The sequence below is a fragment of the Ischnura elegans genome, chromosome 12 (genome assembly GCF_921293095.1).
Source record: "Ischnura elegans chromosome 12, ioIscEleg1.1, whole genome shotgun sequence".
Taxonomy (NCBI): Eukaryota; Metazoa; Arthropoda; class Insecta; order Odonata; family Coenagrionidae; genus Ischnura; species Ischnura elegans.
This window is the reverse complement of record NC_060257.1, coordinates 30,993,635-31,010,444: the sequence shown is the minus strand read 5'-3', so window position 1 is coordinate 31,010,444 and position 16,810 is coordinate 30,993,635. Positions and strand designations below refer to the sequence as shown.

At 40.7% G+C, this 16,810-nt stretch overlaps 2 protein-coding genes across 3 annotated transcripts in view; one reads left to right on the top strand and one right to left on the bottom strand.

The window, feature by feature from the left end:
* Positions 1-6,311: 6,311 nt before the first annotated feature.
* LOC124168654 (putative nuclease HARBI1) lies at positions 6,312-8,273 on the top strand (the record flags this gene model as incomplete). Its single annotated transcript, XM_046546916.1, has 4 exons — positions 6,312-6,373; positions 6,473-6,541; positions 7,275-7,561; positions 7,813-8,273. Coding segments are annotated over exons 1-4 (879 nt in total), but the record flags the coding sequence as incomplete, so codon positions are not given.
* A 286-nt stretch (positions 8,274-8,559) lies between these two features.
* The window catches only part of LOC124168937, a 92,986-nt gene continuing 84,735 nt past the window's right edge, over positions 8,560-16,810 (bottom strand). For both annotated transcript variants that reach the window (XM_046547351.1, XM_046547350.1), the window contains one exon: positions 8,560-9,000. In XM_046547351.1, the coding sequence (XP_046403307.1) occupies positions 8,566-9,000 (435 nt within the window). In that variant the 3' untranslated portion in view covers positions 8,560-8,565. The remainder of the gene's footprint in view (positions 9,001-16,810) is intronic.

The window sequence follows — 16,810 nt, the reverse complement described above, 5'->3', positions numbered from 1 at the left end:
AGTCAAACTATCCGAATACAATTTTAAGGCTGTCGAGAGTGGGTCTACATCAATTTTTCAGCAATAGGACCAATAAAAACGTTAAGTTTGATAATACCTAATGAAGATCTTAAGAAAGATTTTTTCGCATATTCTCTACTGTGTCTATGATTCTATTAAACAATTTTAGAGCTGGTTTCGTGGTGAGAGATCAACATAAACGAAAAATGATACGGTAAATTTCGCCTCCACGTAATGACGGCTACAGATTTCGCTATTCAAAACATCATTGCATACGAGGGAGTAAAATTAGTTTGATTCCAACCATGATTCGATCATGGAAATAAAATAAAAATTCCACGATGTATGAAATCATGAAGTTCAACTGAAATTTAAAAATCGCGCAACCAAAACCATCTATAAAAAGGGAAAATCGAGCCATCCATGACTTATATATTCCTTAGTCAAAGCAATTCTTTCAATAGGATATACTTAATTTAATATTTAACAAGTTAACCGTGTTTTTTTCACTCCTATACATAAATTTTATTTTACTTTATCCACATGTTATGGTATTATTATTTTTAATTAAAAGTATTTAATTACATATAGTTCCAGTGGTACAACCATACAAATATGCTGTTGACAGGGAGGTTTCATTAATATTAACGGAGTTATTCTCTCAGTTAGGATCAATGATCTTTAATTTGAGCTAATTTACACTAATACAACATCAAAAAATAAATAACTAAATAAGGGTAAAAACAAAATTTAATTACTACTAAAGAGTAAACCTAACACTGAAGGATTTGAAGAATCAAAACCTCTCCCTGAATGAACCCTAATACATTTTTTTTAATTTTTGTTATTCATGTTGCACTGGTCGAATTGAGTGGTTCGCGTCGGAATAACATTTGCAGAAGAGCAAAATTATTTCACTTAGGACGACTTCCTTCCTCGATATCTCCCAAGAGACTGTACCGTGAATTCCTTTTACCTTCAATACCGTAATCGTAATGGAATACGACACATAGGAAAGTTCCCGTGCCGAAAATTTGCTCAGTCACGCGTACTGAAACCTTGAGGAAACTCGTAGATTTCGCAACGCGGTACGGCGGAGACGCTCGCAGACAAATATCGACGGCTGCGATATGGGCAACAGGGTTCTTCACTTCCGAGGTTAAACGCTGACGGGAGTTATTTCCGCGCCAGTCACGGCGTCGGCGGCGGTGGCTGGGAATATCGCGAATTTCGGGGAAGCCCATATTGATCGTCAAGACTCGGGGTGGAGTGCAGAAGTACGGCTTTTCCCCCCTCCTCCCACACTGAAAGAGCGGGCCTTTTTATACACGCAGCGCCAATGACACCTGCTTCGGGCGAAAATGTGAATAGGGTGGTTTCCTATTATTTTTTTGTTGCCTAAATCGAAAGATTATTACTCCTGGAGTACGTATTTCACTTTTTTAGATTTTTAAATGACGATATCTATTTTTCGCGATTAAATGAAAAGCGAAAAATTTCAAGCGCGCGAAAACGCGACGGCCAAGTAGGAATGATGGGAAAACTCCCGTGTGACGTCGTTCTGGTTCCCGCTGCCGCAAGTAAGGTGACCTTGGGGCGAGGCTCTGAGCGCTGATACGACGCAGGATGCTAGCAGGTGGCAGAGTACCATGCTGGCTGGTAGCACTTGGCTTAAATAAGGATTATTAATACCTTATCAAACGAGGAAAACTTTCCGACCTTAGCCAGTTTTAATAGGTGAATATTAAGACATACTTCCCTGAGCTCTGTGCCTCAAGCATGCATTGGTAACCTCAGACGATGTAAAACTCCTTTCTACTCGTATAGAAACTAGGTCCCTGTGACGTCACGTGGAGTGGCATCGCATGGGCGCCAATCTGGCCTTTTTCATGTGAGGTTAAAAATTGACCTATAACATTCGTCTAAACTGGGATTTCTAAAACCAAATAATTTTTATATTATGAATACACTAATGGTGGGTAACGAATCGCAATCAATGCATTTCGTTTTCTTTGATGAAGGAAACTACCCTATTAGCCAATGAGATCTAATTCCTATCTATACCTCAACGTGGTGAACCTTGGTGACTTGAATAGTCATATGAAAGACTGGGTAAACAACCATTGGGTGAAATAGCATCAGAGCAAACGTGATATGCTATCCTCATCCCTACGAGGTGAACCCTCCTAACCTCAACTACCCTGTGAAAGATTGGGTAACTAACCTCAGTGTAAAGAAGGTTCAGGGAAAACGAGGAAAGGAGAAATAGTCCTCCAAAAGGGGATTACACAGTGACAAAAGGAACATAAATGGAATATGAACATCGGAATTTTGAATGAAAATCGAATTAGGAATAGACAGCAGGATACCATCAACGAAATCATAAGTATAAAAAAAGACATTGCAATCTTATCAGAAACGAAAACTAAAGACGATGGACCAGGAAACTTATGAGAATTAATATATTGCTACAGTGGTGTTAAGTGAAATAGAGAAATTGCTGTAGATGGCTTATCCTTACTTGTTACCTAAGCATTTTACCAATTAAGGTAGATTTCCATGGAGTACTTAAGAAGCACTCTGCCAGTATCCCTTTCCTTCATGAACTTCCCCCTTCAATTCATAAGGCCTACTCCCTTTCACTATATCTAAATATCCTATTCTCTTCCTTCCTCTCCCTCCTTAACCTAACATTCATCCATCCAACCCAAAAACAACATACCCTCCCCACAAAGTACTCGCTCCATCCACACCTGCTATCTCCTCCTTATCTCATCTAAAAGCTGCCTCTCCTCACCCACCATGTCCAGCACTTCGTTGTCCCTCCTCCTCCCCGTTCACTTCTCCTTCTCCATTTTTCGCCACACCATACTTGTACAAAAGCAAATAAAAATAATTCGGTATTTTTTTCGGACCCGGATCCGGATCGGATCCTTGATTTTCGGAGCCGGATCTTCAGATATTTTCGGATCCTATTGCATTTTCAATTGTCTATAAACGAAGTAATTATTCAAGTCTCTTCTGGGTAAATGCAATCAAAGGAATGCTATTTAGATTTACATACACGTCTAAAAAGCTTGCGTTTGGAAATGAAAATAGGTTTCAATCTTCAGATAAAGCATTGACTGATTTTTGATATTCCTCACATAAGTCTCCCCAGAATTTCGTCACTTTCTCATCGCATACTGACTTGTGTTTCACCCGCAAATGCTTCAGTTGGGGCGAGGTGGATTTTCCACTTCCTCGCGATAGTTTCATCTCACAGTCCACGCACATGATGTCAATATCCCTTTATGTCAATAAAAATGTTTACCTTACTTAAAAAAAACCAATGAGTAGGACAAGCATCGCAACGGCGCATGCGAAGGTAGGATCGAAAACCTTTCCACTCCCTCGCATGGGACGCTGCATTCACTGAATCATAAATTTAAAATTTCGGATCCAGATCCGATGTCTTCAGCGAATTTGGATCCGAAGTATCCGATGAAGGGATTTATATCCACGGATATTTGGATCAGAAGTATCCGATCCGACCATCCCTAAAAAATAATATAATACACTTTGTTAATTCCACACAATATATATACATATTGGTACAACCCCGACCACTTTCAACACTATTGGATCATTAACAAGAGCACTTCTCCCACCGGTGATATAAAGTTTATTTCATTCATTTAACAAGATCAAATTATTTATCAGGTTCTCCGAGGTTCCAATTATTCTATTGGAATTTTCAAATCATCTTTATTGTACATAAGTGGTACTGGTATTTACTGCACATCTTTTCAGAGGGGTGACCGTAAATCGTGTCGCGTGTAATCAATAATGGAATCATATTCCATCCGTTCAGACACGTCAGTTCCGATTCTCTTTGAATCGCTCAATTTCCATCCGGACGACTTGAAGAGAAGCACACACGAACGTAACGAAAGGGTTGAAGGAACCTTGCCTGCAATGACTTTTTTCTCCCCAGACACGAGAGACGACCACGCGACAAAGCTCTTTACAAGGAGTGCGCCACGGCTTGCGTGTAAAAGACCCGAAACGACCATTCTGCTAAAGGTTCGATATCCAGTTTTGTCCCCAACCGAGTCCTTCATTTTTTGTCTCAAGTACCTCAACCCTCACGTACCTACTACCTATCCCTTTTCAAGATCGACAACCCAATCACCAAATGTTTCGTGACGCCAAAATGAATTCTTCATGCTTCAATCATCGACTCTCGCATCTGCCTCAATTCGGATGAAAAAAATGGAATATACTAAACACAAATCAGGGCCATTATAAGACTTAAAAATATTTTACTATTGTTATCAAATATGCGTAGATTTATGACGATTTTTATTTTTCACGCGAGGTGACGAGCCCCAATCGGTAAAAAGGGTCTGTAAAAATACTCCTTTTTACACGCACTGCCTGTCCCTCGTTTCTGGGGAAGTGGTTTAATTTTCCTAGTCACAAGTTGAAAAATCGTTATAAATTAACTATTATTTGTGAACAACTGATATCGTATGTACAAAGATACTGGAGACTAGTCAATAACACAGTGTGAAAATTCGCCTCGTACGGGCAACCGTTTCTTATAAAATATCATTTGATAAAAAATGAAATTACAACTGTTGTAATTGCGGTAGACCCATGAAACTTGATATTAATATCAAAAAAGCCTTACTCCATGACATGAATTTGGAAGAGTTAGTAATGCGAGTTTAATGTTGGCCAATGTTCAAAGTAGAGGAGAAAGGCTTAAAAACCGGTACTTTTTTAGTTTCTGCACTAATATCTATATTTAACCAGTAGGGTAAAATTTTTCATCTACATCAATCAACGCGCAACATAAAAATAAAAGTAACGGCACCAATATCATAAAAAAGCTTAAACGGTATGCTTTTTATAAGCGTTCAAACTCGACTCTCTATACTTTTGGTATGGACAGTAGCCATAATATCGCCGAATGCAATAAGATATCTATATTTCAATACTTGGAGCATGCCAGTAACAGTCTATTTCAAGATGATCTGATCGTATAATATCACTAATATGTCCCTACATAGTTCCTTGCAATTTTTTATTTCAATTCCCTGCCTGTTTCGGTGGCGGCGTGAATCCTCGCCTGTCAATTACCATGTCGCGGGCTCGAGTTTGACCTGTGTAGATTGCCCCTATCCAGGGTATGGCTGTTCCTGAACGTGGTACAGTTCACTTATTGAAAAAGAAACGATGTAAAAAGTAAATGTGTGCCGTTTTCGCTGGTATGGGAATAAATTTAAAAAATTAAACGTGGTATGCATCGTTCAAAACGTTTTTCACAGATTCTCGTAGCGCATAGAAACGGAAGGTGGCAATAGGATATGAAAAAGATAAATTTTTTTTCAAGTTGGGCATAATAAGTGCGAGTGGAATGCTTGACCGACCATTCCAAGAACAGACAAATAAAAAAGTCAAAGAGTGACATGACCGCACGGGCAACTCGGAACTAACCACCAGAGTCTATGGACTCCGAAACGAGAGTGCCGCCCTAAATGCTTCCGGGGCAGGTTCTTCTTTTTCGTCCGGTCGGACCCAAGCCTTCGCGGTGGGTTATTGGCGTAGCGAGGACGCACGGTACACAGGGCACAACGCGATTTTTGTAATTCCTTCCTAGATTCCCGGTGCCTTTTTACTCAGCCGAGCGGCAAGGATTCTCCCGGTGTCCTCATTCCGAAGCGCCGGTGGTTTCACGGGGCAGTGGCGGCCGCTCCTGATGTCCGAGGCCCTTGGCCAAAGCGATGCATCGCACCCTTTGTTCTGGCCGGACGAATCCTGCATACCCCCCGGCTACGCATTTACGTAACTCCGCTCATCTCAACTGCGCAACTTATAACCCTGTCAGGCACACGGTCGCATTCGTATTCCGCACATTTTATGACCGCAAAGAAGGGTCGAATATGGTCCACTAATCCGTGCGTCTGTATTCCGCAAATAACCAGTAGCTAGTTGCTGAAGCTAATGCTTCAGTTTTCCGGGGCTGACTTAATCCTACTCTTTTGCGAGAGTAACACTCACTCTGTAATGATGTGAGAAAAACAACGTTACTGGAGATGCATCCTTCATCCCCAGCTTTGCATTTAAATTTACATCACTCAGGGCCAGTTTCACCAACCCGGATAATCTACTTATCTCGGATAATTTTCTTGAAAAACCGAGATAATACAACAATCGCGTTTCACCAGCAACATTAACTTGGTTTTGGAGAGTTATCTCGGTTAATACTTTTACTGACGATATCCCTCCGCGTAAAGGCTATTATCCGAGTTAACTAGTGTGTCATGGCGTTGATGCGCAGGCGACTTCATCAGCTCTTGGAAGATTCGAGTGATAGCGAGGAAGAGTACGAATATTATTATCCAAGGCGACGTCCAAGATGGATAAAGGAACGCGCAGATTATTTTGACACCTATGATGATGTTGATTTCGTCATTCATTTTAGGTTGACGAAAGAATCTGCAATGGCTATTCTTGCTCTCATCGAACAGGAGTTGGAGTTTTTCACGGACAGGTAAGGCCCTTTCCTGATATTATGATAGAATTAACTTCTGTTATCAAAAGATGTAATTTATGACAGACATTTGCTATAGTTATATCATTATATTGGCTATTTATATGACCATATGAAATGTATACGTTGGTTGCCGTAACTCATTTGTTGACGAAGAAGTGATTGTTTACATGCGTGGATATCCTTAATGTTCAATCCAGTGTCTTTAAAATCATTTATAAAGAGGTTTTCGTGATTAATTTCGCTCTTCTAGCAGTATTTCGTTATTAGAATAACACCTTGAACCGAAACTCACGCATGTAAAAACGGACGGTCTTCACTACAGACAAATTTACGTTCACACAAGTAATAACCGATGAGTTATGAGATGAACTAAGCAATGTCTGGGAAGTTTGTAAAGCTTTTATGCGTATTCCTATTGTTTTTATTGTAATACCGCAGCGATTTATCTATGATGCTTATTATAAATAATTGTAGGGCTGTCGAAATTCTAATTATTCCCCATTTATCTTAATCTCAATCCTGAAAAAACGGATTATGTATGCTCATCTGAAAGCCATGACCATAGTCTCACAAGTCTAAATTTGAATGGAGCCTGAGTAAATTATAGGTACCTCCTTGCAAATGATGTAACTAGCCATGATTACTCTCATCTATATGATGTATTTTTGTCTTATTATTCAAGCTACTGGTAATACAGAATACTTCACAGTTCCCAATAATTACATTCCAGAAACGAAGCTGTATCACCAATGAGTCAGTTGCTGCTCACATTAAGGTTTTATGCCACTGGTGGTGATCAGCTAAGTTTGGCAGACTTTTCAGGAGTGAGCAAGTCAACTGCCCATAGAATCATCCACAGGGTTAGTTGTGCCATTGCTGCCTTACGTCCAGCATATATTAGAATGCCAAACAGCCCACAGGCAATCCTGGATGCTCAAATGGCATTTTATGGCATTTCCAGGTTTCCAAAGGCCATCGGGGCAATGGATTGCACACATGTGAGAATAAGATCTCCAGGTACGTCCATTCTATGCCATTGTATTCAGGGTCCTGAAGTTTCACAGTATGATAAGAATGCATGAGTTGATATTTTTTTAAATAGTTCACATTACCATTATATTCATATCTCTGTATAAAAATGAAATATTGCACAGTTTTATAGTAACTTCCTGTAAGCAGAGCTTTTTCTTTTATCTAAACATGTGAGTATGGTACTGTGATACCAAGGAGTGGGAAAATGGTCACATTGTGCTTATCTTTTCTTGAAGGTGGAGATGAAGCCGAACGCTTTCGGAATAGGAAAGGATACTTTTCCCTAAATGTCCAGGCCATCTGCAGTGCCAAGATGGAATTTACGGATATTGTGGCAAGATGGCCAGGCAGCACTCATGACAGCAGCATATTTAACAACTGCAACCAGAGAGCATTATTTGAGCAGGGAGCATATGGTGACTCAGTGTTACTTGTGGATGCAGGATATGCATGCAGGACATACCTCATGCCTCCCCTAAACGTTACAAGGACGCCTCAGGAAAATCTTTTCAACGAATCACAGATAAGATCAAGGAATGTTGTGGAGAGATTGTTTGGATGCTGGAAGAGAAGATTTCCCATATTAGCTGTTGGCATGAATGTGAAGCTGGAAAATACATTTACCATAATAGTAGCCACAGCAGTGTTACACAACATCCTTCGGAGGGCCGGAGATGAAATGCCCATGGATGATCCTAGATTGCAATTAAGGGCCCCATGGGAAGATCTCTTGGCAGAGGGGGAGGCGAATGGACATCAAGTTCAGGCAGGAGCACAAAATCAGGGCAGAGTGCGAAGGACCCTTATTGATGAATATTTCCAGAGGTAAATGTTTGTTTATAAGATACAATTGATAACAAATTAACTACTTACTGCATTTATCTAATAGATATTTTTTGTTATTTCAGCCTTATCCAATAATCTGGAGGATAGAAAAAGGACCAAGGTTTTCAACCAATGTGGTAAATGAAACACATCAATTTCTTCCATTATTTATTTAATTCTTTTCTCAATAAATCTGTTCGGATCTTATCCTGCTTGAGCTGCTCAATCTCTCTCTCCAATTTAATTTTCTCCAACTCCAACTTCACCTTCTCCTGCTCCACTTTTATGAGGTGCAACTCATGCTGCCACTGATGCTCCTCCTTTGAGAGGGTGGTTGTGACAGTCAATGCCTCTGCCTTCCTCTTGTGCACGCTTGTGAGACCATCCTTCTCAATATGTGACCTCCTTCTTCGTGACCAAGAAGGAGTTTGTGAAGTGGATGGCTTCTCTCCAGAGGCACTTCTTTGTGGTACAGACTCTGCAGCAATGCTGGGCATCTGCTCTGCTTCATCTGCAGAGGCACTAGGCCTGAGCACAGGATTAATGCGGCTTTTCAGCATCAGAGAGGTGTAATTGCCCCAATCCTGCTCTGGTGTTGCCTGTAAGGTCAAAATATTTCATTGATAATGAATAGCATAACATGTCTGATCTTTAGTTTAGCAAACCATAGGCATTCATGTAAGTCATTGCTCACACCTGTGGCTAGTGAATAGTTTCTCATGTTTATACTGTGATACTCTGTTCCTGGATCAGAGTGCACAACAACAATATCTCATGTCTGACAATTGTGATTTCAGTACTTTTTTCACTGACTCACTGGTTACATACACTTACAAAATATTTGGATCGATCTCACATTGCTCATCAATGTTTGACTGGTGTGCTCTGATATGTGGTACTTTATCAGCCTATCAAAGGAACCATTTCTATATTCATTAACCAACCTAAGAAACAAAGCAATGATCATATGGAATTATAACGATACAAATAATGAAATAGAGCCATGGTATCGATATAATCTGTACAAAATATCGGTACGGAAAAAATGATCGTGTGATTCAGGTTTAAGACCAAGGGGATTCTAGGAGGCCCAAGAACATGGTGGTTACGCGTTATCTATAGCCGTTTCGCCCCCACTTTATTCGGTGGCGCTACTACTAGGTACTTGTACCTCGTTCAGTGTGATTTTCGCCATTAACCTTAGTGGAAGTGGTCTTTTTTAGTTGACAATTGCCCCGCAAACGTTAAATGCTTGGTTTATATGATTTATTCAGTCAGCTACGAATTACTTCCGTGTATTTCCTCTAGAAAAGTGTCAATCGATGACTGTTAGCGCCAAGAGTTGCGATTTTGAAATCTCCATTTAAGGCGCGCGGAGCGACAACAATTATAACGACGGACTTGAGAATACTGTAATGAAATGACCGCGATTTAGACACTCATTTCTACACATAGGCACACATTTACCAACATGTATAATACACCGTCATACTGTATAAACACCACATTACCCAACTTAATATTTTATAAACCCCAATTCAAACTTTAGTTCGCCTAAATTGGGTTTTTTGCGCAGTGGAGAATGGAGCATTTGCAGTAAAACTCGGTTACAACGATCACGCATGTAACGAAATCCAATAACGAGGTGAGTTCCCGGTCCCTTGGACATTCCTACAATCGCCAATGTTAATTTCCCCACATGTAACGTGAACGGATGTTACGAAACACCCGCAATTACGAACTATTCTTTGGTCTCTTGGGGAATTATTGTTACGGGCGTTCCTCAATTTAAGACCATTTACGGAATATTAGCCGGCAAGCCGTCGCCTGTGGTGCATAGAGCAAAATCCATAATAATCGATATAACGAAATCCCGCTTTAACAAAATAGAACGATGGTCCCCTGGAATTCGTCATCAGAGAGTGTTACTCAATTTAGCCGAACCTTCCTTACTGTGTCTCTTGAACCCTCCTCTGTGTCAGGAAGGGACGTTGGCGTATCTATTAACCTAAACTGTGGGTATCTACATTCATTGAAGACAGGTAAAATTTTGTAGTGGACAACTAAAATCGTAAACATCATCCCTTACCCATTCGCCGATGACTGCCAATATTTTGAAAGTAGACTCTTCCATGGCGATGGTTTCATCTCCGCAATTTTCTCCGGTTTTCTTCCGCTTCTGTTGGTTTTTGGACAATAGTTTCGCTGCTATCCTGCCAGCATCTTAAGGTCGTAGGTGACGGCGCCTCGTTCACATTCCGTGGGCTGACTGGGTGCTGCTCTCTGATTGGAGATGTTCCTTGGATGATTGTCTTAAAGGAGACAAATCAGGGAATCCATAGGAATTAAAAAAAAAAGCCGTTGAATTTGAACGGAGAGGACGGATATTTTCTAACAGCGCCACGAAAAGACGCATCCAAGAGATAGCCAATCAGAGAGTAGCACCCAGCCAGTCGACGATATGTAAGCGAGGCAGAAACGACACACCGACACTTTCGACCTGAAGGCACTGGCAGGATGGCCAGCAAAACTGTTGTCCACAAACCTACCGACGCAGAAGAAAACCCGAGAAAAATTCAGAGATCATAGGCTCTTCCAGGTTAAAACTCGTCTACTTCGCGAAGTTATTAGCTTTCGCGGGAGTTGGTGAAGAGTTCTCGGGATCGCCACCGGGTCAGGAACTCCATATCTGCCAACGTTTCGATGTCCGACTCGGTCATCGTCCTCAGGGCTGTGAATGAGTTGTTTGTCATTTTCCAGAAAAGGGTTCCTGATGAAACACAACTAGCAGGACTTCATGTTGTATTATTTCAATATTGAACTCGAAGTTACAGAAACATAGAGGTTTCGTATTTACCTTTTGCAACTGCTAACTAATCTGAATATAGAACCATGCATATTATTTCTCGTAAATATTAGAGACCGCGTCAAATTGATTATTTTTCAGCTATTTGTCTGATAAGTTTAAGGAAAAGGGATGAAAAAAATGGCTAAAGCATTTCTTCCTAGATTGCGCGATGACAGTTAAATAATCATTGGCCTCATGTTATGACCAGTGTGAGTTTGGAGAGGCAAATATGAAAGTTAGCAAGTTGGCAAGTTGCGCCTTTTCATGAATGTGGAAGTATAAATCGTAAATACGCGAAACATTTTTATGGCCGTGTGGTACGGATATGGGAATCCTCTTGCATGCAGCAGCCTGGTGATTGTCTCACCACCTGCCAATCACCCTAGAAGTGGCTCGCAAGGTTTTGTGTAAATGTAGATGAAAAACATATCCGATTTAGTAATGAAGAATAATTCTTGTGAACCTACATTTATATGCTTCCGCCACTTCACTCTCTTTATCTACATGCACGCCATTCTTTCCGACTTCAATGCAAGTACGTTAACGGATAGTCCATCAACTGGCTGTCCTTTCTTTCACAAAAACCTAGAGAGGCACGACAAAAAGCAAAACAATGCCACATATTTCCCGGGAACAAAGCCCACCAAACGAGGACCAATCCATCAAGTTCGTGCCTGTCGCTCAGCAAAAGCTTCCTCTTCCAACGATGCACGTGCAACCGCGCCTTTGACTGACCGAAAATAAACCTAGTGAATGTCATTTTATTTTACCGACTGTCGATAAAACGCAAAAGCCTAATGAAGGAAGTTCTTTCCACCTGGGCGCTACTTCGTCATCCGGAGTTCGTTTCCCTTCGACGAACGTGTCCCGAATTCGCGGAATGGCTGGTTTGAAACCGCGCCGAGCAGCACACGGAAATATCCCGCGCAACCCCAGAGATAGTAGTTACGACCACGTGATCTGCAGATATTCGGCCACATCATTCATCCGCACAGGTGTTCTTACGCAGGGTTAAAAAGGGCATGAGGGTTTTCCTGCGCGCCGGCTTTGGGATTTGTTGATAGTACACAGTGGGACCGATGACAAGCGCCCATGATAATCACATACGCCAGCCATGCGACCACGTGACCGGCAGGTATCCTCCCACATCACTCATCGAACGATAAAGAACAGGAAAGAAATTTAAAAACAACACGGGAAGTCGCAATCATAAAAGAATATTCTAGACATAAAAATATGTAGCATACTGAGAAATATGAAGAACTTCTTCCAGGTATGGAATACACTTTATTATGATGAAAGAGTTCAAGATCAAAAATAGACTGCTACCACGAAAAAACTGGCTATAATTTGGATACAAGAACTGAATTTCGTTATAGATTTATAAATAAAAACATTACATATATCGCAGGAATAACGATCACATAAGTCCATTACAAACAGGGTAAATAAGGGTATTGAAACATTCAATTGAAAATTACACAAAGAGCAGATATCAGTTCTGATATAAGTCATCAGGATAAAATTATATTAGAGGCATCTAGAGGCTAGATTTAGGGATCAGAGGTCGATGACTTCGAAGTTTTTGGATCAATTCCCATTCCAAAGAAAATATCAAGACCAAAGGAGCCCATGGACCACAATTTTTCTTTAGACGCAGTACCTATTAGTTTTTGGCAAGAGGACAGATATTATAAATTCAACATATAGCACGCTTTACTTCCCGGTAAAAATATTTCATTTTCACATGTAATTATTCATACTTACATAAACAAATTCATGTATAATCAAATGGCATTTTTGGAGGATTTTTCCTATTTGCATTTTTTGAATTGCATTTTTCCAATTCCAGAAAGCATATTTTCTGGGGCGAGGGTATATATATTCATATACAGCTAAAAACGACTAGATGAATGCAAGATGCTCTAGGCAGATTAACTATTTTCTTCTGTCTCCACTGCAATACCATTTCTTCTAGGCACCCCACCCGGCCTTCCACAACACGCCGAAAGCGACAGTCGACCTGATTAAAATTATTGGAAACACCCTCCATCAGCAATACCTCCTCATCCTATAGCAAGAGGCAACTTCATTCTCATCTTTAGAAAGAGCAAAGGAGGTTGAAAATAACGGGTGATTACAACAGTGTCCATCGGTTTCAAAGATCTATCCTGTTTCAAACGCCACAAGCGCAGCGCAACTTCTAAAAACGGCTGGTAGATTCTATTATAGCCTTTTTTATAAACATTAATCATTTTCAAAATGTCCTCCGAGAGTAACCCGAACGGATTTGATTCGAGAGTGGGAAGGAATTGAAAATTCCACCATACCAGAAAACCATCTATTGGCCAACACATTGGGCTACATCTGGAGGAAATTGGTCGCATAAACTCCCGACGAAAACAATGGTAACTTTGGTAGTTTGGTAATATATGAGGCTCGCCCGGAATGCAGAAAGTCAGTGGTTCGATTCCCGGTCGAGGTGAAAATTTTCTGGCCATCATTCTATCTCCACGCCAACGCTGTATCATCTCCATGAGTATGTGTTCCTGACTCTGTTTCTACATAGTCTCTACTTAAGTTCTAATATTCGCCTGTGGCGACGTAAGTTAGAATTGAGGAGTGAGAAGTTAAGATGTACAAGTGATTTATATTTATAAATAGAGTTTGGTACGGAACTTGATGAAAGAAATATAAAAAAAACTTGGCAGCCAACGATTACGAGTGAGTCTCGGTTCTTTGTGGACATCGAGTGCAAAATCAAATGCACTTCTAATTATCAAGTTGATCTCGTTTGTTTTCTTTACCTAATTTCTGTACTCAACTCTGTTTAGGAAACAAAATCACTTGTGTTCTCACCCCCTCATATGTATTCTTTATTATCCTTGATAAAATATCCTGTGGAGCGGCTAATAATCATTTTTAAATACCGCATGAGTAGCAAATACCTATTTGTAAGTACCATACCCAATGCTCGCTTGCTCGCTCCAAATCCACTACCCCGCGCGCCTTCAGCGAAGAGGCTAGATCCCCGTGGCCTTGCCACATCAAAGACACCCTCTCCTTCCTCCCACTCTAGGCCGTCTGCCTGTCGTCTGGAAGACCTCATTGTTTCGAGCGACTCCCGCCGCGGGGCGTTCGATTTAACCAGCGTCCCAGCGCCGTCAAAACACACCCTTCCTTCGTGTCTTCCAGTCGGTCGCAGCTTCGCAGTCTTTTGTCTGCTCGTGTAAATCAAGCGGCGGCGGCTGCTGCTCGGATGTAAAAAAAAAATTGAAGAAGACATCGCCCAGAGTGATACTGGAACTCGAGAGAGACAAAGGACGATGCTTTCTGCATTGCACGGAGATGCTCTTTTAGTTAGTAGAACCATGCAAGGGAAGAAGGCAGGGGGAGAGGGTGGAAAAAGAGATCCCAAAAGTCCGTTTTACCTGACACTATACCAAGTACGGAAAATTGAGACCAACTCAGAATTTCGTTCACAACTGTATCATGTTAAACGCTAGTTTGCCGTTTCGAAGAGTGGATCGGATTACAACCACGTAACCGAGGAGCAGAAATTAATAAGGTCAGGGTGTTTCAATAAATAAAAGATCGTAGCACTTTCCCACAAGAATTTTTAATGCGTACAATGCGTTTCGGCTCACTGAGCCATCATCTGGTACAAGAACCAGACTAGTACTAGAGTACTTGTACCTTGAACAGAGTCTTGTACCAGATGATGGCTCAGTGAGCCGAAACGCGTTGTACGCATTAAAAATTCTTGTGGAAAAGTGCTACGATCTTTTATTTATTTAAATATGTCTAACTTCCACCAATTGAAGCCTGAATCTGTTGAACTTATTCGGAAGGTCAGGATGGCCAATCAAATACTGACATGAAATCCCCAGTTTATTTTCGCATATCATCATCATTGGTCCACAATCCTAGGATTGGTTTGACGCAGCTCTCAACTCAATTCTCCTATCAGCTAATCTTTTCAATCCTGCGTATTTCTTCTCTTTCACATCTCTCTTTACTTGTTCCATATATTTTGTTCGGGGTCTTCCTTTTCCATTCTTGCCTTCCACTTGTCCTTCGACGATTGTCTTCATCAGGCCATCATGTCTCAAGATGTGGCCTATAAGGTTGTTCCGTCTTCTTATTAAGGTTTTCATGAGGCTTCTCTTCTCTCCTACCCTTCTTAGGACTTCCTCGTTACTAACTCGGTCGATCCATTTGATTTTCATCATTCTTCTGTAGAACCACATTTCAAAGGCCTCTATCCTTGCTTTCTCCGCTGCGGTCATTGTCCATGCCTCACTTCCGTATAGGAGCATACTCCAGATGTAGGTCCTTATAAATTGTTTCTTTACTTCCATATTTAAGTTTCCCGCTGTAAGCAGGTCTCTCTTTTCGTGGAATGCTCTCTTCGCCTGGGCTATTCCGCTGATAATTTCTTTCTTGCTTCTCCCGTCACTAGTTATCTTGCTTCCCAAATAACAGAATTCATCCACCTCTATCACTTTTTGCCTCCCTATTTTATCGCATATAATGCTCGTATATAACGCTGATTTAAAAATCAAGTACGGTGCTGCGTCGCTTTTTACGGCCAAATAATTGTTTAAAAGCTCATGCTACATATATTTTGCGTTTTACAATTGTAAAAATGATAGTGATTTGTTATTTTAGGAAAATGAATTTTTGGGCCTTGTGTTTAGAAAAAAGGGAAAATGTGTGATTATGCTTTTATTGCAGAACCATTTGCTATGACCTCATACCATAGAAAAAATACTATATATTCGGGATTTTTAAGGGCATTAAATAATTAAAATTGGACGAAAATGTACGATTATAATAGGGTAGTTTCCTTTCATCAAAGAAAATGAAAGGCAATAATTGCGATTCATTACCCAACATTGGTGTATACATAATATACAAATTATTTGGTTTTATAATTCCCAGTTTAGGCGAATGGCAATGGTCAATTTTAACCGCATTTGAAAAAGGCCAGATTGGCGCCCATGCGATTCCACGATCTTTTATTTGTTTAAATAAGTCTAACTTCCACCAATAGGGTAGTTTCCTTCATCAAATAAAACGAAAGGCATTGATTGCGATTCCTTACCCACCAGTAGTGTATTGATAATATACAAATTATTTGGTTTTAGAAATCCCAGTTTAGACGAATGGCAACGGTCAATTTTAACCTCATTTGAAAAAGGCCAGATTGGCGCCCGTGCGATTCCACTCCACGTGACGTCACAGGGACCTAGTTTCTGTTCGAGTAGACAGGAGTTTTACATTGTCTGAGATTACTAATGCATGCATGAGGCGCAGAGCTCAGGGAAACATCTCTTCATAATCACACATTAAAAATATCTAAGTTCGGAAAGTTTCCTTCGTTTGACAGGGGAATAATAATCCTTATTTAAGCCACGCGCTATCTGCTATTAGGGTACTCTGCTACCTGCTAGCAGCCTGCGTCGTATCAGCGCTCAAGCCTCGCCCCAAGGTCACCTCACACGCCGACAGCTGGAACCAGAAATACGTCACACGGACTTTTCCCATCATTCCTACTT